The following is a 24,894-nucleotide window of genomic DNA, read 5'->3' as shown; positions in this document are numbered from 1 at the left end:
ATTTCTATGATTTATAAAAAACTCATATGCCATGATTAGAATTTGGGTATAGGTGAATTGACCCCTGATAGTGTAAAACACCTCAAGTTATTTAGAATTCCTTCAGCCAGTAGTTGTAGGTTTACCTTGAAAAATTCACTTCACATCTCAGAAGTACATTTTCAGCCACCATAGGATGCTGCCTTAGATGGACATGAAACATTCAACACCAGTAATCAATGGATTAAATTCTCCATTTCTGTCTCTCTGGCTCTTTGAAAACACACACAAACATACACACACACAAACATGGATATGTTCAATGTATGCTAAATATTACCTACTTTATTAGCATTAGTAAATAGCAACTTCCAGAAATATCAAATATTAATCAATATAATGAACCATTCTGCATTAAATCATCTAATTTCTTAAAATATCCTATGATATAGAAAATATTTTACCCTTTACACAGATGAAGAACTATATTGAATTCAGTATCAGCCAGCAAATCCCATTGATTCCTCTGTTGGCTGGACCTCAGAGTAAGATGAACCCCTGGACTGCTGTCATGTATACACAGTAAGTTCTGGTCAGCCAGGGTGTGAGTGTAGTTCATGGGCAGCCTGTATGCCACAGTGTGTTCAACACCAGCCTTGTCCATTTAAGGATGGCTGTTCATCCATGTGAGTTTAAGGCCACCCACATGGAGTTGATTTACAAAAGAACTAGGCATCATTGTGAGTTCAAGGGCAACCTGAGCTGCCAGATAGTTGAAGACAGGCCTGGGCCACAATTTGAGTTCAAGGCTGCCCTGGGACTCATAGTGTGTTTAAGGCCAGCCTTGGTGAAGTAGTATCTTCCTGTCTACACTGGGCAACACAGTTTTTTCAGTGTCTGCCTTAGCTGTATTGGGAAAGTTTGTCTCAAGCACACCTAACAGAAGGCATTTGTTTCCATATACAGTCTCCAAAATCCAAACAAAACCCATGTAATCCTTACAATAGCCATGGAAAGTGTTATTACCTCCAGGTTACTGATAAGAACACTGAAGCCTGGATAGACTAAATAACTTGTTGTGTCCATAGAATATAATGAAGTTGAGCTTTGAATATAGGTTTGTCTATAAACTTTCCTACTATTTCTTACTCCTATTTAAAAAGACATTTAGTCCCTGAGTCTAATTCATCTCATCTCTAAAACAAGAGTTTAAGCCAATAAAAGAAAGCTTCTAAGAGGTTATGGATTAAAAATATGTGTTTCCCAAATGTTTTCTGTGAAATACTAATTCTTTCAAGAAGAAAGGGGCATTTAGTTTGTTTCATGTGGAAAAAATTAAGTTGTGTGAAAGATTCCTTAATGCATAACATTTCAAAGGCTTTAATATGCTTATTAGCATATTAAAGTGTCCTGTTAAGCCTCAGGACACTTCTTGGGATTCAAATTGTTGGAATATATGTTTGAAAGTACAATAAATGATGTCAATATGCCATTTTTTTCACTGCTTAGATTAATTTTTGAAATTCTTTTTTTTAGGTTTGAGTGTGAAAAACTGATTCTCGTTGGAGACCCCAAACAGCTGCCTCCTACTATTCAGGGTTCTGATGCAGCTCATGAAAATGGATTGGAGCAAACTCTTTTTGACCGACTTTGCTTAATGGTACACACTGCTAAATACTTATACAAGTATCATTTGTAGATTGTACATTGTGTGGGCTGATGGAGAACAAAGGCCTGCCCTTGTTCTTAAACAGTTTATAATTGGAGCTATTTAGAAAGTACTCATCTTAAGGATAACTAGAATACTACAATTTTAGCATGTCTTTATAAAAAGAACCTTTTCCCTATGTATTTCAATAGTGGGTAGTAAATATATTCCTTTTGCCTTAAAAGCTAAGAAAACTGTAATGCTTCCATTATTCCTGTGGAGCTCTACTTCACATTTTTAGATATTTGGAAGATTAATTAACATATTTTAAAATGGAGATGGAATTCAAGTAACATATTAACCATTTAAAGTGAATAATTCAGTATATCCAATACAGTCACAATGCTGTGCAACTGTTACCTCTGCCTAGTTGCAGATTATTTTAATTTCCCCAGAATGAAACCTTATACCCACTTAGTAGTGATTCCCATACTCTCCTCTCCCTGCCCCTAGCAACCAACAGTCTGTTCTCATCTGAGTTTATCTTTTCTGGATTTTTTCATCTAAATGGAGTCATATACTATGTGACCTTTTGCACCTGGCTTCCTTCACTTAGCACAGTGCTTTCAAGGTTCACTGTGTTACAGATCAATACTTTATTATTTTTTTTTCCTAAAGTACATTTGCAATGTTTTACAAGCATTACCTGTCTGTTTCCACAACTTGTTTTTAATCATCCTAAACAGAAACTTTGTACTTGTCAAATAATAATCCCTACTTTTTCCCTCACCTGCATCTGGTAACCCTTAGCCTACTTTTGGTACAGACATATTTGCCTATTATAGTTGCCTCATATAAATGGAGCTATACAATATTTGTCATTTTATGTCTGACTTATTTACTTAGCATACTGTTTTCAAGGTATATCGTTTTTGAAGAAATGCCTGTTTAAGTTCTTTGCCCATTTTTTAATTAGCTTTATTTTTGTTGTTAAAGTATAGGAGTTCTTTCTATATTATAGATAATAAATCATTATCATATATATTATGATTACAAATATTTTTTTCCATTCTATAGGTTGTCCTTTTTTTTGCTTCTCTTTCTTCCTTTCTTTCTTTTTTATTTTGTGTGTATGTGTATGTGTGGTACTGAGAATCAAATCCAGGGCCTTGTATGTGCAAGGCAAATGCTTTAACACTTAGCTATACCCCAGCCTTCACTGTCTTGGCAGTATCCTATAATGCACAAAAGTTCATGATTTCTGTGAGATCCTGCTCTCTATTTTCTGAGTTGTGTGCTTTTGGTGTCTACACCTACACTTTTTTTGCCACATCCTTTATCATGAAGATTTTGCCCAATGTTTTCTTCTAGGACTTTTATAATTTTAGCTCTTGCATTTAGATGTTTGATCTGCTTTGAGTTAATTTTTGTTTACTGTATACAATAGAAAACCAACTTCCTTCTTTTGCAGCTAGATATCCAGAGCTATATGTTTAAAAGATTGTCCTTTCCCCATTGATTTTTCTTGGTATCCTTGTTGAAAATCAATTGACTGCATATGGGAGGTTATATTTCTCGGTCCTCTATTCATTCCATTGGTCTATATGACTTTCACTTTTTATGGCTGAATAATATCCCATTCTCTGTACATACCACAATTTGCTTAATTATTCATTATTACTATTAATTTTATGTAATAATCTAAATCAAACTATTTTTATAAGCAAAAGATTAAAATATTCAAATCAAAAGAATTGTGAAAATGTTGCAAAGAAAAACGTAATGATTTTTGCTAGTTTAAATTGTATCTAATAAGTTTCTTTGCTGTTTGGACTCAACAATCTGTTCTTTTTGTTTGTTTGTTTTTACAACCCTGGGTGTGGAACCCAGGGCCTTGTACATGCTAGACAAGTGCTCTACCACTGAGCTATATTCCCAATCCTTAAGCTATACTTTCTTAACAGAAGAAGAAAATCCAAGTGAAATTAAAGGAGTTGTTAAACCAGAAATACATGTTTCTTAATTCATAAGAGATTATTTCCTGAATGATCCCTTTAACAAGAAGTTTTAGACTGCATAGATTGATTTCTCTGCTTTAAAAGGTAGAGATATTAAATGCTTCATATTTCTTTCCCACCGTTTTATCATCTCTAGTGTTCCTTTTTTTTGTTAGTTACATTATAATTTTTGTACCCTGGGTGTATAACATTTAGCTTTTGTTCTACAATCCTAATTTATACATTAAGAATCAGTTCTATATTTAAGTAGAATCAGTACTTAGCTTCTTTGTTCATCCTAGTGCCTTGGACTTTTATCATCTATTTTTTTTTCAAAAATGTCTCATAGATGCCTGCTATTCTAAGTTCTCTTTATTTATTTAAAAGATTTTAATCAACAGGTAATATTGGCACATATTTATAGGCACAATGTGATATTTTCATATATGTTTACATTATGGAATGATTAAATCAAGCTAGTTAGCATTTAGAGTTCTTTTTATGTTTGAAAATGACTGTTGCTTTTTTTTTTTTGGAGGTACTGGACTTTGAACTCAGGACCTCATGCTTGCTTTGCAAGCACTTTAGATCTTGAGCTACTTCATCAGCCCTTTTTTATATTGGGTATCTTTGAGATAGGGTCTGGGGAAGTATTTGCCAGGGTCTGAAAAAGTCAAATTCTTCTACTTCTTTTTTTTTTTGGTGGAACTGGGGTTTGAACTCACATCTTCATGCTATTTGTATTACTCTAATTTCATCTGTATTATCTATGGAGCCTTTCATGTCAGAAATTTTATTTCTTTTCTCCTTGTATTTGAGTTTCAAGTTCCATTGAGTTTTTCTTTTCTTTTTTTAAGCAGGAAAAAGAACATGCAAAGTATATTACATTCCTAAAGCATTAGAGTATTATTAGACTCCACAATTGAATTTGAGTTGAGTTATAGTTACCTTTGTGAAGAAATTCTTGTTTGCTATTGGCTGCTTTTAGTTAATTAGCTCTTCAGTGATATTGTTTTGAAATCAATTTGTGTCTTTGGGGTCAGAATTTCTCTTAATTTGGTTATCTTTTTATCTTCTCATTTTTGAGATTTGGTTTTACTAGATTATGTATTGATTGAATACTAATGCTTGAACACTTGTGGGTCTTCTTCTGTTCCTTGATTATATTTTGTCTCTGTTAAGTTCTATGCCTATCTGCTGTGGTTTGGATGTGTTCCCCAAAATTCATGTGTTGGAAATTTGATCCCCAGTATATAGGTTTTGGGAGAATTGTTTAGGTCATGAAGGTTCTGCCCTTATGAGTGGATTAATGCTGTTATTGCATGTGTGGATTCATTATAAAAGGATAGGTTTGGCCCTCTTTTGCCCCCCTTCCTTCCCACATTCCTCCAGCCCTTTACCTTCTTGCCTTTTTTGGTGAAATAATACAATAAGAAGCCCCTCCCCAGATACTGTTCCTTGTTTTTGGGACTTGCTAATCTCCAGAACTGTGAGAAATTAATTTCTGTTCATTATAAATTATCTAGTGTCAGGAGGTCTTTATAGCAGCACAAAACTGACTAAAAGACAATATCTTTTGCATTGTATTTATTTTATTAATTTGAGCGGAGAGGCTATGGTATGTTTGCATAGTTCTATTCCTATTTCATTTCCTGATATTCACACACGGGCAACTCTATCAGATTTGCATCCTGTGTTCTCTATATTTTTTCAGTACCCTGAATGTACAGTGGCAGGGGAGGGAGTTAGAGGTTGGGCTGGAATAGAACTAGATCAAGAATATGGGCTATCTCTATTAGCTTATGTGGGCACTCTCATAGCTAAGGTTTTACTACATACACTGTACTAGGATTTGCTACACACAGTAGGAGGTAGTGTCTTCTTTCTTTTCCAGAAGAGGGATAGTCTTGGACTCCAGATGTCCCAAGAATTCAATGTGTGTTCCTTCACTTCCATCAAAAACTACCCAGTTCGCTTCCCCTATTTCGTTATTCTTTTTAAGAGCCATTTCCATTATATGACTTCTAGAGAGCTTAGAATTTTCACTGTACTGATTTCTGCTCGTCCCTGAAATCCCTTAAGAGAGAAGGGGCCCCAGGTTGTAGTGGCTTATGCCTGTAATCCTAGATACTCAAAAGGCAGAGATTATTAGGAGGACTGAGATTCAAGGCCAGCCTGACAAACCAAAGATGTGGTGATACCTGCCTGCCATCCCAGCCAAGAGGGAAACATAAATAGGAGGACCATGGTCCAGATTGTTCCAAGCAAAAACACAAGACTGTATTTGAAAAATCACTAAAGAAAAAGTGCTGGGAGCTGGTGGAGTGGCACAAGTGGTAGTTAGCACCTGCCTAACATGTGTGAGACCTGAGTTCAAACCCCAGTACCACCAAAAAGAGAAAAGAAAAGTGCTGAGGACATGGCTCAAGTGGTAGAAAACCTGCTTAGCAAGCATGAGACCCTGAGTTCAAACCCCATTACCACCAAAAAAAAAAAAAAGTTTATAGGATTGGGTTGGCTACAAAGCTTTCTTTGTTGCATTACTGCTGAATTTCTTTCTTTGCTGTTGTTCCTTTAGATATTAGGGAGGAGTGTATTCTTCAAGGCAGCTTTATTTTACCTTCTTAATTCAGAAGTTCCCACTTACATTGAGTTTTGGATTGCATTGAGGGTTTTCTTTTTAATCGTACTGGGGTTTGAAGTCTGGGCCTCACACATACTGGGCAAGCACTCTATCACTTGAGCCACTGCCCCAGCTCCTTTGTTGGTACTTTATTTTTGAGACAGGGGGTTACTAACTTTGCCTGGGCTAACCTCAGACTCATAATCTTCCTGCCTCCATATCCTGAGTAGCTGGGATTACAAACTTGCACCACCATGACTTGCTTGCTGTCATAAATATTTTTAATTATTAATTATTATGCTGTGGGGATATGCCATAATCTAGACACTTCTCTAACAGGGACCATTTATGTTGTTTGATCCTTTGGAACACTGTTGTATTTGATGCTTTTTGTCAGAGGTTTCACATGCCTATTGACTTAGACTTATCAACTTAGACAACTCTATGCCCCACAGAGTTGTGAGGATTGAATTCTTTTCCTGTTTTTTCTCTGATAGATGATATTGTGTCTTTGTTGTCATCAGTCTTACATTTAACTATATATGTATTATTAGAGTTCTTTGCAGCTATCAAAAATAATAATGCAGCAGAACTTTTTGCAAGTTAAGAATGTATTCCTAGAGATTGCTGAAGTGGATGAGAATTGGATATTATGATGCACTTATGAAATTTGTATTTTGAAGATTCAGAATGAAAAAGTGGTTTTACCCAAAGTTAATAAATAAATTATCAATAATACTTTCCAATTTTTTAAAAAGATCTCTTTTATGTAGTATTAGGCCAACGCCAGATAGATTATAAAAGTGTAATATTAGGCACCAAGTCTAAAATTTGATTTTTTAATATTTTGTAATTGAATTGATTCTTTTGTTTTTGGGTGGTGCTGGGGTTTGAACTCAGGGCCTCGTGCTTGTTAGGCAGGCGCTCTATACCTGGGCTTTTCCAGCCCTATATTTTGTAATTTTATAGTGTGGTGGTTTACCATAGACATATTTTTATATCTTCTTTAAAATATTTTCAGTTTGTTGTGTATTGTAGTTTATCTCTTAACACCATGATATAGCAATATACAAAAATTTTAAATATTATCATTTTTCTTTCCCTAGAAACAAAATGCAATGTTTTAGTATCTCATTTTTCTCATTTGGATTTCTTAGGGTCACAAGCCAGTTCTATTGAGAACCCAGTACCGTTGTCACCCTGCCATCAGCGCTATTGCTAATGATCTGTTTTATGAGGGAAACCTCATGAACGGCATTTCAGAAACGGACAGGAGCCCTTTATTGGAGTGGCTACCCACCCTGTGTTTCTACAACGTTAAAGGACTGGAGCAGGTAAATGACATTAGTGTCGACAGGAGTCAGCACTTAATTTCTTGGCTTAATTTTATTGTTGTTGTTTGTATGATTTTACTCAGCCTTTCCATGCCTTTCTGGGAAAAATAATTTAGGATCTGTTTCTTATTCCAGATTGAAAGAGATAGCAGCTTTCATAACATGGCAGAAGCTGCTTTTGCACTCAAGCTGATTCAATCGCTGATGGCAAGTGGAATAGCGGGCTCTATGATTGGAGTGATAACGTTATACAAATCCCAGATGCATAAGGTTTGTGTTACATGTTATGGTATTTCTCACATATTAAATATCATAATTATATATTACAGTGTTTGATATTATATTTGTAATAGTTTGGTATGGTGCTTGAAAACCTTGGGGATTATAATTTATATACTAACAAAGAAAGTTCTGATTTTTTTTTCTGGCCTGGATTTTTTTCTGCATAATTAAATGTAAACCTAACAAGGTTTAATTAAATTCAGTTTACAGCTGTTGGGGGAAAAATGCAAATAAACGAATTAGAGGAATAAAATATGGTGTAAGCTCTGTGTTTTGGGACAGATGGAATTGAATCTGTTTTCCAAAATGTTCTTTTGTTATTATTACATTTTATCAGTAATTCAAGGATATATATCAGATATTAATGTACACATGAGCCAATTACTTTGAAGTGTATTTTTCTTTTAGCACTTTTTCTTTTACTTATCAGCTCAAACTAGCATATACTAATGAGTTCTCTTACAATAGCTGAATCTTCACTTTTGATTTTTTTCATAGTTAATATTGTCATTTTGTCTTTTATCTGTTATTTTAGAAACTAGCCAAGTCCATGTGAGTCATAAAAGAGAAATAAAAATGGTCTTCTGTTAGTTAAGGCAAATGCTGTGAGCGGCTGAGAGACTTTAAGCTCCTCATGATACCTGCACCGCATGACCTGTCTTCTCTTCTCTTCTCTACAGTTTTGTCATCTACTTAGTGCAGTGGACTTTGACCATCCCGATTTGAAAACTGTGCAGGTGTCCACAGTAGATGCTTTCCAGGGAGCTGAAAAGGAGATCATTATTCTGTCTTGCGTGAGGACAAGACAAGTAGGATTTATTGATTCAGAAAAACGAATGAATGTTGCATTGACCAGAGGAAGAAGGCACTTGTTGATTGTGGGAAATTTAGCCTGTTTGAGAAAAAATCGACTGTGGGGGCGTGTGATTCAACACTGTCAAGGTAAAATCAAAGTGTGTTTATTAAAACTGACTTTTGGGGGATTAATGTTTGGGTGGTTGGGCAGGGATAGCTCTATACAGAGCTTGCCATCAAATGAAAGATAATTGTCTCATGTTTTATATCTTTCTAAGGAAGGGAAGATGGATTGCAACATGCAAGCCAGTGTGAACCACAGCTGGACCATCTTCTTAAAGATTATGTTGAAAAACAAGCAGAAGAAAGACAAAAAAGTGAAAAAGGGAAATCTAAAGATAAATCTCATTCACTAAAAGACATGGTCTAGGAATTTTGTATTTATGTAAATTGAGATTCATTTACACTATATATATATTATATTTTTTATTCACAACCCTTGTTATAGAGAAAAACCTATCTTCATGATATTTAAATAACATACTAAATAAACACACTTAAAAATTTGCTCTTTAAGAAAGCATGTACTACTTATATTAAGAATGGCAGATACTTTGTTTGCAAAGGGGCAGGGGAAAGCCATCCTGGGGAATATCATTGTAACTCAAAAATATGTGAATATCTCAAATGCTCATCTATTGAAATACATCTACATTCATATACACCAACTTACTCCTTCTGAATGATAACTATCAGAATCTTTTAGAAATAAATATACCATCTCACCATCTTAAAAATAGAGACCTGCATGATAAAACTTCTAAGAAGTCCAAAAGAGGAAAAATAAAAACACTAAAAGGTCACAGAGGAGAAAACAGCACTTAACTCTTTCCTTTCCCCTCCCTTCCTTCCTTCCTGGCCAAACATTCTACTAATGAGTTCTATTTTCAGCCTCCTCTATTCTTTAGTTCTTATTTTGAGTCTCTTCATAGCTAACTGGAGTTAGGTTTCAAGTAGTTTTATTTTTCTAGGAAGAGTATATAAATGGTATGTCTTTTTGTTATTGTTTGTTTTAAGATAGGATCCCCCAATATAGCCCAGGCTGACCTTGAACTCAACTATGTAACCCAAGCTGTCGTAGAATTTGAGATTCTCCTGCCTGGAATTTCAGGTCTGTGCCACCACACGCAATGGAGGGTGTGTTTTTTAAACCTCTGTATATATCTGAGGATATATTCCTATTACATTTTAGGACAGCTATCTAACCACTGTGGGAAAAGCTTTTGGTCTCATTTACTATTTGTTTGGAAGATAGTTGAATTTCCATTCAGGTCTACAGATGTATGACTGACTGATTTTAGCTTCTAGTCTAATGCCTACTGTTCATTGAGAACTGCTCAAAGACTTACACAATCTTCCACATTTTTGCTTGTGCTATCATTAGCCTTATCAGTTTTCCAGAAATTGTAATTTTTGCAAGGATATAGGAAGAGGTCTTGATGATTTAGCACTGGATTTCTCAACTTCGGTACCCTTGACATTTTGGGCCAGATGATTCTTTGTTATGGGGAACTGTCCTTTGCCTCATAGGATGTTTAGCAGCATCCCTGGCCTCCATCCACAAGATGCCAGTAGCGTCTTCTACCCATAATGACAACTAAAATTGTCTTTAGACATTGCCACATTCCCTGATGTAGAGACGGTGGGCCCAGCATTCCAGCTGCCTTGGAAAGCAACAACTGTACTTGGAAGTATGGCTGCCCTATTTTTCTTAGTTGATACAAATCTTCTTTCTTTTTTTTAATCTAGACAACATAAGAGTTTTTGTTTGTTTTTTGCTGCTCTGGGGTTTGAACTCAGTGCCTCACGCTTGCTAGGCATGCACTCTTATTGCCTGAGCCACTCTACCAGCCCAAGCAAAAGGTTTTATTTGTTTTGTTGTTTAATTTTTAGGTGGGCATGTGCCTGATTTTTTTTTTTCAGTTCTGAGGGTTTGAACTCAGGCAAAGCTTTGTGCTTGTTAGGTAGGCACTCTATTACTTGAGCCATGCCTCCAGTCCTTTTTCTCTCTGGTTATTTTGGAAATAGGATCTCAATTTTTGCCTGGGCCAACCTGGACTGCAATCCTCCTATATGCATCCTGCTATAGCTGGGATGACAGGCATGTGCCACCACACCCAGCTATTGGTTGAGATGGCATCTCACTAACTTTCTGCCTAGGTTGGCCTTGAACTGCAATCCTCCTGATCCTCCCAAGCAGCTAGGATTACAGGCATGGGCCACTGGTACCCAGCTCTTCTAATTTTTGACAATGGCTCTGTTATGAGTGTCAAATATTTATCTTATGTGTTTTCATAGTTATTTTAATGTAGCAGAGGCTACTGAGAACTTTTTAAACAGGAATATACTGAAATCTTTAAAAGAACTTCCCAGCTGGGCTTGGTGGCACATACCTAGAATCCCAGCACTCAGGAGGTAGAGGCAAGAGGATTGCAAGTTCAAGACCAGCCTGGCAACACAGGTGAGTTCCAGGCCAGCCTGGGCTACAAAGAAGACCCTGCCTCAAAATAAAATAAAAATAAAAAGAAGTTCCCATTCAACAGTATTCTTGTTTAGAACATAAGAAGCTGGTACAAATAAGGTGTAGTATGTGGTTCAGAGATTGACAGTACAATACAGTACTAGCTAATTGAGTAGCTATGTATTATCACATACCAGTTTTTTTCATTTTTTATTTATAGAATAATTAACAAAACACAGGGCTGCTTCTGAGTCTTTGTATTCTTTCTAGCCCACCTTTCTAGTTATTACATTAAGCACTCTTAAGCCAGGCACTTTAGCAGTGAAAAAGAAGTAATGTTGGTATGTGTGTGTGGTAGTGGTAGGGATGGGGGTAGAAAAGGTTTGGTGTTTGTTCCTTTGCCTCCCCCATTCCCTTAGCTTTGGTAGAGGCTTGCATTTCAGGAGTCTCTGGATAGACCTGACTCACAATGGATATGGTATCAGCGGTTTTGTCTCTGATTTTCATCTCTCCCACCCTAGAGAGAGACTGTTTGGATTGGGTCACAGTGTTATCCCAAAGTGTAATGTCAACTGCAGCAGGCCTGGCTTATATCGAGGGGTCAGATCTTATACAGTACTCTTTCCTCTGCCCATCAGAGCACAAAGTCTTCACTCATTCCTTTTCTGCAAGGCTATTACACAGAAATGGGGTGAGGGACAATCCTTATTTCCCTCAAGCACTGAATAAGAAGCAGAGGATCTATTAGTCCATCTACTTTACTTTCTTAGAAATTAATACATAAAACATTCTTCTGACTGGGTACATTTGGCTTGGTTCATTGTATATTTTGGGTGAAAACATACTATCTGAGGCTGAATATTAGTATATTATGTGTACAATAGCACATATACTACATATACTGAATTCTACATTATAGTATATGTTATTAGTATTATATCATACTCATATTTTCAAACAGAAAAACCTGAACAATATTTGATACAGAAAAATTCTCCAAAACCTATGCTAATACATTCCTTATGTCTTTCATCTCAGATTCCAAGCTTAAATAGTAAACTGAATTTTAAGGAATATTCCATCCAATAAACAATCAAGATGGGCACCAGTGGCTCACACCTATAATCCTAGCTACTCCAGGAGGCAGAGTTAAGGAGGTTAGCAAGTCTAGTCAAATAGTCCATGAAACCCTAACTCGAATAACCCTTCACAAAAAAAAGTCTGGTAGAGTGGCTTAAGATATAAAACCTGAGTTCAAGACACATTACTGCAAAAAATTTTTTTTTAATTTCTCATGATTTTTCAATATAATCCAGTTAGATGATTATAACCATCAAATATCTATAGATAAAAATCTCAAAACAGTGTCTCCCATCTTATGTCCAATAAATGATAAGTTTATATAAGAATGTTCTCAGCTGGTGCTGGTGGCTCACTTCTATAATCCTAGCTACTTGGGAGACTGAGTTCGGGAGGATCATGGTTCTAGGCCAACTTGGGCAAATAGTTCTTGAGATTCCATCTCCAAAATAACCAGAGCAAAAAAAAAAACCCCAAAAACAAAACGAGACCCCAAAATAATGAGAGCAAAATGGACTGGAGGTGTGGCTCAAATGGTAGAGCACCTGCTTTGTGAAGCCCTGAATTCAAACCTCAGTCTCAAAAAAGGCATTCTCAGGATTCTAAGATTTTTATTTATGGGAAAAGTCTGTTAGTTTATGCATATTAAAACAATAAAATTTCTAGGCTTTATTTTAATCTTTTCATCATTGTCTTTATATTGTGTGTGTAGATTCTTTGAGATTATTTCACAAACATTGCATTAATTCCCAATGAGAGTATTTTCCCTATTCTACAATGTCTAAACCAAGGTTCAGGGAAATTGAAATGATCCACCTAATCTGCCAGAACCAATCTGAGGCAAGGCAGTAACCCAAGCTAATCCAACTCAAATTAGGCTGCAATGCACTGCCTGCATTGTAAGTCACCTTGTTTATCAAAGGGTGTAAGACACTACAACCAAAACTTTTTTTTTAATTTTTATTTTTTTATTATTCATATGTGCATACAAGGCTTGGGTCACTTCTCCCCCCTGCCCCCATCCCCTCCCTTACCACCCACTCCATCCCCTCCCTCTCTCCCCACCCCCTTGATACCTGGCAGAAACTATTTTGCCCTTATCTCTAATTTTGTTGAAGAGAGAGTATAAGCAATAATAGGAAGGAACAAGGGTTTTTGCTAGTTGAGATAAGGATAGCTATACAGGGAGTTGACTCACATTAATTTCCTGTGCATGTGTGTTACCTTCTACAACCAAAACTCTTAACAGTCCTCTTTAACCCAGCCAGACTTAGGTCCTTTGTTTGACTCGTTTACCTTGTTTAATTTTGTATGTAATAATTTGTTAACAAATTGTTTGTTTCAAAAATCTGTAGTGCAAATACCATTCTTACTAGAAAAATGAGCTGTTTAAAGGTCTTTAAAAATCTGTATTTGCTACTAGCTACTTAATGCAAGAAAAAATGATTATTAACAAAAACGTATTAATTGCTGATCTAGTGACTCTTAAAATTCTTATATTTAATCAGAAGTAAGTTAAAATAGTATGTATGTCTTTTATTCTGCTCTCCTCTATAGCCAACTCCTGTCCTTAGGAAGATACATTGCACATTAAGATCTGGAATATTGAAGCTCAGCTTAAAACTTCAAAATAAAACCTAACTTTTGGTATTGCTCTGTTATATTTGAACAAAAGAAATTGATTTGGAGATGCCAAAGCAAATCCCAAGTGCTGCATGTTCTTGACTATGGCTTAATTTAAAGGCAGCTGTAAAATAGCTTTATGCTAATTAGATTTTTTATATTAAATAAGAATGAACTGGAAATTGGTGATTTACTTGACAGATATTGGACCTTGAAAATTAAATAATTGTTCTAAAAACATTAGAGCAACACTGATTTGAAATGCCTGCTTTGTAATTACTCATGAGTGAAATGTGTGTTTAGTTTAAAGTTGGGGTTTTGGTTTACATTAGCATGACTTGATTAGGAAGTAAAGGAAAAATACCAAATATTTCTGCAAGCCTCTGAGTTGAAACCAACTAGTTAGGTTGATTTTTTTTAAAGCTTTTTTTTGTTAGTCTAAATTATTATTTTTTTCTTACTATTCTACTTTCTAATTAGGCAGATTTCAATGAGAAAGTGTGTGTGTATGAAAAATCAGGAAGCAGTCTACTTGCAGGCCAAAGAAGTAGTAAAAAAGAGCTCCTAAGTGAGAGTTTTAGGGTACCTATGGTACCCAACCTCTTTTAAGACAGAACAAGTACATTTTATTTATTTTTTATTCATTTATTCATATGTGCATACATTGTTTGGGCTGTTTCTACCCACCACCCCCCCACTCCTTCCTCCTCCCCAAATCCCCCTCGCTTTCAGGCAGAATCTGTTCTGCCCTTATCTCTAATTTTGTTGAAGAGAAAGTATAAGCAATAATAAGAAAGACAAAGCGTTTTTGCTACTTGAGATAAGGATAGCTATACAGAGAGATTCCTAGCATTGCTTCCTTGTACAAATGTGTTACATCACCAAGTTGATTCATCTCTAACTGACCTTTTCACTAGCTCCTGATCCCCTTCTCATTTTGACCTCTGCCGCTTTAAGGTTTCTGTATTAGTTCCTCTGCAGTGGGGACATCAAATACTATCATGTTTCGGGTTTACTACCTACCCCATACCCCCATGTGTGCTCTCCACTTATCATGTGACCCAAGTTTGACCACATTGCTGTATTTGCTCTAGATCTAAAGTCCACATATGAGAGAGAACATACGATTTTTGGTTTTCTGAGCCTGGCTAACCTCACACAGAATGATGTTCTCCAGTTCCATCCATTTACTTGAGAATAGTAAGATTTCATTCTTCTTCATGCCTGAGTAAAATTCCATTGTGCATAAATACCACATTTTCTTTCTTTTATAATTTTTTTTATTGTTTTATTAGTCATATGTGCATACAAGGCTTGGGTCATTTCTCTGCCCTGCCCCCACCCCCTCCCTTACCACCCACTCCACCCCTTCCCTCTCCCCCCCACCCCCTCAATACCCAGCAGAAACTATTTTGACCTTATCTCTAATTTTGTTGAAGAGAGAGTATAAGCAATAATAGGAAGGACCAAGGGTTTTTGCTGGTTGAGATAAGGATAGCTATACAGGGAGTTGACTCACATTAATTTCATGTGCGTGTATGTTACCTTCTAGGTTAATTCTTTTTGATCTAAACTTTTCTCTGGTTCCTGGTCCCCTTCTCCTATTGACCTAAGTTGCTTTTAAGGTATCTGCTTTAGTTTCTCTGCGTTAAGGGCAACAAATGCTAGCTAGTTTTTTAGGTGTCTTACCTATCCTCACCCCTCCCTTGTGCGCTCTCGCTTTTATCATGTGCTCATAGTCCAATCCCCTTGTTGTGTTTGCCCTTGATCTAATGTCCGCATATGAGGGAGAACATACGATTTCTGGTCTTTTGGGCCAGTCTAACCTCACTCAGAATGATGTTCTCCAATTCCATCCATTTACCAGCGAATGATAACATTACGTTCTTCTTTATGGCAGCATAAAATTCCATTGTGTATAGATACGACATTTTCTTAATCCATTTGTCAGCAGTGGGATATCTTGGCTGTTTCCATAACTTGGCTATTATGAATAGTGCCGCAATAAACATGGGTGTGCAGGTGCCTCTGAAGTAACCTGAGTCACAGTCTTTTGGGTATATCCCCAAGAGTGGTATTGCTGGATCAAATGGTAGATCAATGTTTAGCTTTTTAAGTAGCCTCCAAATTTTTTTCCAGAGGGTTGTACTAGTTTACATTCCCACCAACAGTGTAAGAGGGTTCCTTTTTCCCCGCATCCTCGCCAACATCTGTTGTTGGTGGTGTTGCTAATGATGGCTATTCGAACAGGGGTGAGGTGGAATCTTAGCATGGTTTTAATTTGCATTTCCTTTATTGCTAGAGATGGTGAGCATTTTTTCATGTGTTTTTTGGCCATTTGAATTTCTTCTTTTGAGAAAGTTCTGTTTAGTTCACTTGCCCATTTCTTTATTGGTTCATTAGTTTTGGGAGCATTTAGTTTTTTAAGTTCCCTATATATTCTGGTTATCAGTCCTTTGTCTGATGTATAGCTGGCAAATATTTTCTCTCACTCTGTGGGTGGTCTCTTCAGTTTAGAGACCATTTCTTTTGTTGTGCAGAAGATTTTTAATTTTATGTAGTCCCATTTGTTCATCCTTTATTTTAGTTGCTGAGTTGCTGGGGTTCTATTGAGGAAGTCCTTCCTATACCTATTGCTTCCAGAGTATTCCTTGCTCTTTCTTGTACTAACTTCAGAGTTTCGGGTCTGATATTAAGGTCCTTGATCCATTTTGAGTTGATACTAGTACAGGGTGATAAACATGTATCTAGTTTCAGTTTTCTGCAGGCAGATAACCACTTTTCACAGCAACATTTGTTGAAGAGGCTGTCTTTTGTCCATCGTATGTCTTTGGTGCCTTTGTCAAAAATAAGGTGGGCATAGCTGTGTGGATTCAAATCCAGGTCCTCTACTCTGTTCCACTGGTCTTCATGTCTGTTTTTGTGCCAGTACCATGCTGTTTTTATTGATATTACTTTGTAATACAGTTTGAGGTCAGGTATTGTGATACCTCCAGCATTACTCTTTTTGCTGAGTATTGCCTTGGCTATTCGAGGTCTCTTGTGTTCTCAAATGAACTTTAGGGTAGATTTTTCAATCTCTGTGATGAATGTCATTGGGATTTTGATGGGAATTGCATTAAACATGTAGATTGCTTTTCTATAGCCATTCTTAGTATGTGGATTCTACCAACCCATGAGCACAGGAGATCTCTCCACCTTCTGTAGTCTTCCTCAATCTCTTTCTTCAGGGGTTTGTAGGTCTCCTTGTAGAGGTCATTCGCATCTTTTGTTAAGTTTACTCCAAGGTATTTGATTTATTTTGAGGCTATTGTAAATGGAATTGTTTCCATACATTCTCTCTCAGTTTGTTGTTGGTGTATAGAAAAGCTGATAATTTTTGTGAGTTTATTTTGTATCTGTCACCTTGCTGTAGCTGTTTATGGTGTCTAGGAGTTTTTGGGTAAAATTTTTTGGGTGTTTAAGGTATAGGATCATATCGTCTGCAAATAGGGATATTTTGACAGTTTCTTTGTCTATTTGTATTCCTTTTATTTCTACATTTTATTTTTTATGCACTGATGTTTTATGGATTTGTGGCTCCTTGGAATAGAACTTTCTTTGGTGCCATTAAAGTCAGTACATTCATTGGGCATCTATTCTCTGGCTGGCCCTGTGTCAGGTAGAGAACAGTCTAGTTCAACCTTCCTTAACAAGTGTGTGTAGCTCGTTTTATTTGTCAGCCCAGGGAGGGAGTGCCAGGCTAGTTATGCACCACCCTAACCCCACGTGGGACAGGGTGTGGGGAGGGGATTATGAGAAGCCTATGAGAACTTGACATAAGCACAGTTGTGCTCAATGATCTACAGGCTGAGTGTGGCATGGCCCCAGCTACAGAAGAGGCAAACTGCAGCATAGCTGCTTTTCCTAAGTTGTTTACCTTCAGAGAAGTAGGAAGGCAAGTTCCTCTTGGTACAATGTCACACCCTCCCCAAGAACTGCTGAAGGAGGACAGAAGGTTTTTTTGACAGGGATTTTGATTGGCTGCCCCTGACGCTGGCTGCTGTGTGTCTCCAGCAGAGCAGCTTTGTGCACCGAGAACTTTATACACAGGCTTTAGAAAAGCTAAGCTAAAGAAAAGCTAAAGAGAACATGGGACAGTGCAAGTCTAAGGACTGAGACTTTAAGAGTTATGCTAATGCAGTTTTAGACACGGCTGCTGATGTTTGTCCGCAAGTCTGAGCGCTGAGACTTTCAGAGAGAACATAGGACAATGCAAGTCTGAGGGCCAAAACGTTAAGAAAGCTAAAGAGAAAACATGAGACAGTGCGAGTCTAAGGAAAGAGACTAAAGAATAGAAAAGAAGCAAGGTTTTAAAAAAAGACTTTGGAATTAAGGCCTTAAAGAATAGAGAAGAAAAGAGAAGTAAAAGGAGTTATTAGAGAAAAGAAGCAATGAGGCTGTTGTGTGTCTCCATCTGAGCACCCAGCACACCTGATCCCAACCTTATGCATGTCTATCTTCTACTGTTTGTCCTGTCTGCATCTCCAGTCTCCCCCAGTTAGGTCAGGAGAGACATTGCTCGAGAAAGCTCTCTTCAGCAGGGTAGTCCAGCCCCTGATGGAGAAACCTGGGGCATGCATGAAGTAAGAAAATTGGGCTCCTTTGCTCATTCTTTTGGCATTTATGTTTCTAAATAAACCAAGAACTAACATGACCATGATGTCATCAGGAACTCAGATACTTTGTCTCCTACATCTTCAGGTTCCTTAACTGTGAAATCAGTGTCAAGCTTTGCAGTGTGAAACTCGCTCTTTGGAGACCAGATAAGGTTGTGAGAAGTAGAAGGCAATGTGCATGAAGAGGAACAACTGGTGAGAAGCCACATGATCAGCAAATTCTGAAGCCTAAAAAGACCTAGTCTTTCAGCACAGGTGTGTGTGTGTGAGTGACCAGATGACATCTCCCACTGGTCTGTGATTCCTTTTAAGCCCTATCTAGTATTTTGAATGGATGATAATGACCTTCTTGAGCAACATGGTAACATCAAATAGGTACAGGGTCTGGAAATCAGACAAAGTGCAGTAGACCCTTGGAATCTGCTGGTATATGGTTCCAAGGAAACCACTGTTGAGGAAAACCTAAATGCTCTGGATGCATAGAGTTCAGTACTATACTGCAGATACTTGACTGGTTTTCATAACACCACCGAACTTCTACTATAGATATGATGGCTTTCAACAAATCTCAGATTCTCACTTGATCACTCAAATTAAGCACCTGGCTTTTTGGGAACCATCTGCTTTTGGGGAGGCATGCTATATTTTCACAGAATTAAGGGCAGGGAAACATGCAGCAGATCAACACAATTGGTGATAATGTGGGATGGACTTAAGAGGTTCTCACCATCCACTGAGCTGTATGATGTACATGGGAATTAAAAATTTTTGGTTTTGAAATTTCTTTCGATTTTTAGCTATTATTATTATTATTGACAGTGCTTGGTCAAAACCACAGGCAATAAGTCCACGAATAAGGCAGCTTACTGTATAATGAACAACAGAAGTCCAGGTAGATTTGCTGAGTCTAGACATTGTCATGCGATAAGATGAGACTTGCTTTTATGTGTTATGCATACGGCATGGGCAAGCTAGCTGAACACAAAGGACCAAGGCAAAATGGACATCATGTTGGTAAGGGAACTATGTGTATAACTTTAGCGCCAGGGGCTCTTCAGAATCATATTTTACTTTTGTAATTTGGTATTGGCACCAGCATAGTAAGTATTCATCCACTTAGTGATATAAAATGTTAGGACAGGGCTGGGGATATAGATCAGTGGTAATATATCGAGTTTGATCCTCAGCAACACACACACACACACACACACACACACATACACACACACTCACACAATTTAGGATGTCCAGAAGATCTGTTTTCCTTTTTAAAAATAGTGTCTATATTCTCACATTTTCTTCTAAATATATATATATTTAATATATATAATATATTTTTTTTAACAAATCAAACTGGAGTTATTTCTCTTGGTTATTTCTCTTCTAGTATTTGTTCATATATAGGTCAAATTCATGTACTTGATGCATGAGCCTCACTCTGTATTTTGTTTGTATTCATTGTATCATGTATATTTTTTTGAATAGATAAAAACTTTCACAAGATTCAATAGCCATGAGTAAAACAGAGAAAACTCTACTTTCCTCCTTTATCTTCCAGCCTCCCAACTTTCTTCCCATAGTCAACCAATATTATATGGTTCTTAAATTGTTTTCCCATAAATATCTTGCTAACATTCAGGCAAATACATATAGGTAGTCTCTCCCTCTTACATGGCAGCCTCCACGCACAATTTTGTGTATCTTGCCTTTTCACTGAGCAGTATTTCTTAGAGCACAATTCATACTTGATACAAGATCATCTGACATTTGTCATCCCCATGAATTACTTCATCGTGCCCCTGACCACAGCCACTCCCTGGCTTCTCCTGTACATGCTTTCTGGGTTCTTCAGGATCCCTCATCTCCTGACTCATTACTATTCGGCCAATCTTTCTGCTTCCTTACATTTTCCTGTCTGTCTAGACACCATCCTGTTTATTTTCAACCACCTTGGCATATTGTTACTTTGCTGCTATTTTTTTTTAACAGCTGATAAAACACTAACCACAGATGAGGCCAAACATACTTTTCCATTTTCTTACACCTGGGCTGCTGGGTCTCTAGAGAAAATTACACTAATGTGCAGATGGGTGCCACGACACATTTGTGATAACTGATCTCACACGTCCCATATTCTCAGAAGTTAGTGTCTCTAATAGAGCTCTTCACCTCATTGTCTCCAGTCGCTCTTCCCCCCAAAATGGGTTTTCTAACAAGGACATATGATCATGATAGAATTTGTTCATAGCATGTTGACCAATAATATTGTTTCTCAGTGGTTCTGTCAGAACCACTAACAATAAAGATAAAGAATAAGAAATTTATTTATTACAATTATTTCAGTAGTGCAGGTTGAACTCAGGACCTCACTCTTGCTTGGCAGGCACTCTACCACTTGAGTCATGCCTTTGGCTTTAAGATTATTTTTCAGATAGGATCTCGCTTTTTGCCTAGTTAGCCTGGACCGTGATCCTCCTGTCTATGGCCTCTTGCACAGCTGGGATGACAGGCATGTACCACTATACCAGGTTTATTGTTTGATCTGGGGTCTCACTTTTTTTTGGCCCAGGCTGACCTTGAACAGCAGTCTTCCCAATCTCTGCCTCCCAAGTCGCTGGGATCACAGGCATGAGCCATTGCACCCAGTCTTATTTTTGTTTTTTAAAAACTCTTATTGAGATACATACAATGAATATGCCCATTTTAAGTGTACATTTAAGTGAATATTGTATATAGATCTTGCAAGTACCACTGCAATCAAAATATACAACATTTCTATCATCTCTAAAAGGTCCCTGTGTCCTTTGGAGTCAATCCTTTCTCACTCAAGGATGAGCTTTGCCTGCCTTAAAACTTCATATAAATCAAGTTATGAGTTTCTACTCTTCTGTGCCTTTTAGTCAACATGTTTGGAGGTGTGCCCTTGTAATTATGTAGCTCAGCCACACATTTATTTAATATTCAATTATATGAACATGCATAGTTGTTTTAAATCTATTATCCTGTTTTTCACTTTTGAGTTAATTTTATCTCCTTCCTTGGCAGTGCTGGGGAATCAAACCCAGGGCCTAACCCTTCCTAGTCAGGCACTCTCCCACTAAGCCAGACCCCTATCTCCTCATCTCCCCATTCTTTGTTCTCAAAGAACTGATCAGATATGGACTCTCAGACTCAGGCTAGAGGTCTCTTATCCATGCTACTGTCTATATCTTTGATCTTTCTTGTTGTTGTTGTTGTTGCTACATTCTAGGAAATGCCTTTAAAGCCTCTGACTAAAGCAAAAATATGTATAATACCATATGTAAGTAGTATGACTAGCATAATTTTAGTTTCAGTGAAGTATTTCTTATTCTCTGATTATTCCCTTTCTTGCAGCATTCTGTTCTTTTGTGGGCATAATACTTTCTCTTCTCTTTTTGAAAATAATTAGACTTTTTAAAGACATGGTCTCACTATCCAGCCTGGTCTCTAACCTCATGATCCTCCTGCCTCAGCCTCCTGAATGCTGGATTACAGGCTTGAATTACCATGCTTGGCCTTAAAATATTAGTTTTAAAAAATAATTTGAGCTGGAGGTTTGGCTTAAGTGGTAAAGCGCCCGTCTTGCAAGCATGAAGTCTTGAGTTCAATCCCCAGTACTGCCAAAAAACAAAAGAACAGTAAAAACAAAATTTCCTTAGAAGATTTCTGTCTGCCAAATTTCTTTTTCAGCTTCTTTGTTTTTTACCTGTCTTTTTCATCCTGAAGAATTTCCTGATGTCTCTAATGATTCTTGATCTTCATATTTAGGAGGAAGAAACTAAACACTTAATTGCAAGCTCTTGTATGGGGTAAGAATGTTGTGAGGAGGAGTAGGCAACTCACAAGCTTCACTTCCAGGCCATCAAATAAAGATGTTCACTGTGAACTCCCACAACTGTCTTTATGTGGAAGTGCTTTCCCTGCATCACTCAGTTCTATGAGGAGAAGGCTAGGAGCCTCACTCTTCTACATGATGGTGCGAATGAACGAGTATCTTTTTCATTCATTGAGTAGTGTGTATTGTTAAGGTGTAACACCAGTAAATACTTCAAATCAGAATCAAGAAAAACTGCCTAATTAAAATCAAATCCAGGCAGTTTATGGTGCTTTGTGCATGCAATCCCATTACCTGGGAGACTAAGGCAGGAGGATGGTAAATTCTGAGACAGCCTGGATTACATAGGAAGAACCCATATAAAAAATATATATATATATATATATGAATCAAATTCATCAGTCAGAGTCCAGCTGGGAACATTTGGCCCAGGCCAAGAAACCCAGCAAAACTTTTAGGATAACTAATTATGAAGATATTATGAGAGCGAAAAAGCTAAACAGAACAATGAAGCAACACAGAGGTTAATAAAAGCACAGGGAAAGAAGGGACTGGTGTCCCAGTGTTGGTAGTATTCAGTGACAGCCATTGGAAATGGTTTGTCAGGAGCTGGGATCACAGAGACAGGATAGATATGAAGAAGACTCAGCCTCCACCAGAATTACAGCTCCAAAGTTCAAAACCTGGCTTCTAGTGTCCTCTCACTTTTCAAATTCCCCTTACTGTTTCCAACTGGATTAAGCAAGGGTCTAGGTATTGTTGGCAGAAGAGTGGGGATGGAGCGGAGACCAAAAAAAAAATAACAACAAAATTAAAGCATCAGATAACTTTATTCCCATAAGTGCAACAATTTAGTCGAATGGGCAAATTCTTTGAGAGATGCATCTACCAAAGTTCATGAGAGTAGTACCTAGTGATGCACACCTGCAATGCCAGCACTTTAGCATGGAAGCTAAAGCAGGAGGATCAAGAGTTTGAAGCCAGTGTGGGCTGCAAAAGGAGACTCTGTCTTAAAAAAAAAAAAGTTCACTCATGAGTAAATAAATAGCCTAAAGGGTTCTGTATGATTTATAATTCAATTTATACCACAATGTAGAAAGGGAAAACTGTAAACACAGCAAATCAGTGGTTGCAACCACAATCTGAGAAGAATGAAAGGTTGGCAGTGGTTGTTAAATCGATTCAGCTCCTCCGCAGGTATTCTGGGTGGTGCCCTATCAGAATTATGAGGGACTACAACACAGGATGTCCACTGGTTTACCCTCCATTACCAAGATTGCCACCTTTGGCCGTCTAGTAGTCAAACTCAGATTGAGATGGAGGCAAAAAGATCTCTTCTTTGTAACATTTTATGACTCTGGGTGTTTGATTCTATTGTGAATGACAGAAAAATGGTGCCAAGTAGATATTTCTTTCTCTCAGGCATACCTGTTGGGAAGTAAGCAATGGAGAACCAACATGGTCAGATCCACTGTCTCCAGGCTGTGCTCTTTCTTGTGACCCAAGATAGAGATCCAGATAGGACAACCATGTTCCAAGCAGGAGGAAAAGGGAGGAAGGAGGGCTCACTCATGGCCTTAAGGACACAAAGTTGCTTATACCACCTTTATTTACATTGACCAATCCTAGTTGAAAGACAAATGAGAAATGTAGTCTTTATTCTAGGCATCTATGTGTCCAACTGAAGTGGGAGCACTATTACTTTAGAAGAAGAAAATGTTTAGCCAAGGGCCACTGGCTATCTCCTCCATAGCGTTTCCCATACATTCCCATGCAATGGTGTGAGGAGGATCTATTTCATGAATTGTCTTAAAGGACTGGAACGGGTAGGTTCCCATCAGTTTGTAGGGTGGATCCTAGCTCTGTTGTGCAGTTTATGTATCTAAGCATATGTGTCTATGCGGAACTTGGACAATGCAGTCCATGAGAGTCATTGGAAACAAGATTTTACTGCTATGTTTGCATTTATGTTTCTGATCATGTTTGCTCCAAGGAGTACTTTAGTCATCAATTAGAAACAAAAGGAACTTAATACATACATTATATGTATGACACTTGATGACAGCCAAATGGCACTATAAAGATTTGTCAATATATTCAAAAAAGAAAAGTGGCAGGCACACAATATTTGGAGTCATACTAAAGTCATCCATACTTGAGACTTCACAATGGCAGATTGTATGGAATTTATGTTGTCAATATCTTTGAGTAGTTTAAAAAAAACAATATTATCTACCACATCAAGTTCATATTAATTTGGATGGAACTGCCCTTGTTGTTTATATGAATTTGTAAGTTTTGTTGATTGAGACAATCAACAAGCGAGGCATAGTGGTTCACACCTGTAATCATCGCACTTGGGAGGCTGAGGAAGGAGATCACAAATTTGAGGCCAGCCTGGACTATCAAGTGAGTTCAAGGCCAGCCTGGAATACATAGTGAGACTCTGCCTCAAAATAAATGAGAAGTAATAAAAAAAGAAAAACACTTTGAGTCAA

General features: G+C 37.4%; 1 protein-coding gene across 10 annotated transcripts in view; it reads left to right on the top strand.

Annotated features, from left to right (window-relative positions):
• Positions 1-14,094, top strand: part of Zgrf1 (zinc finger GRF-type containing 1) — a 72,483-nt gene extending 58,389 nt beyond the window's left edge. For 9 of the 10 annotated variants that reach the window (XM_074041559.1, XM_074041560.1, XM_074041564.1 and 6 more), the window contains 5 exons: positions 1,516-1,639; positions 7,405-7,581; positions 7,717-7,851; positions 8,544-8,805; positions 8,937-14,094. In XM_074041559.1, the coding sequence (XP_073897660.1) occupies positions 1,516-1,639; positions 7,405-7,581; positions 7,717-7,851; positions 8,544-8,805; positions 8,937-9,088 (850 nt within the window). In that variant the 3' untranslated portion in view covers positions 9,089-14,094. Of the gene's footprint in view, positions 1-454; positions 1,189-1,515; positions 1,640-7,404; positions 7,582-7,716; positions 7,852-8,543; positions 8,806-8,936 lie in introns of those variants that run through there. The other variant, XM_074041566.1, reaches the window with a different exon arrangement.
• Positions 14,095-24,894: the final 10,800 nt, after the last annotated feature.

The sequence above is a fragment of the Castor canadensis genome, chromosome 9, assembly GCF_047511655.1.
Source record: "Castor canadensis chromosome 9, mCasCan1.hap1v2, whole genome shotgun sequence".
Lineage (NCBI taxonomy): Eukaryota > Metazoa > Chordata > Mammalia > Rodentia > Castoridae > Castor > Castor canadensis.
The sequence above is the reverse complement of the archived record's forward strand: the minus strand, read 5'-3'. Positions and strand labels throughout refer to the sequence as shown.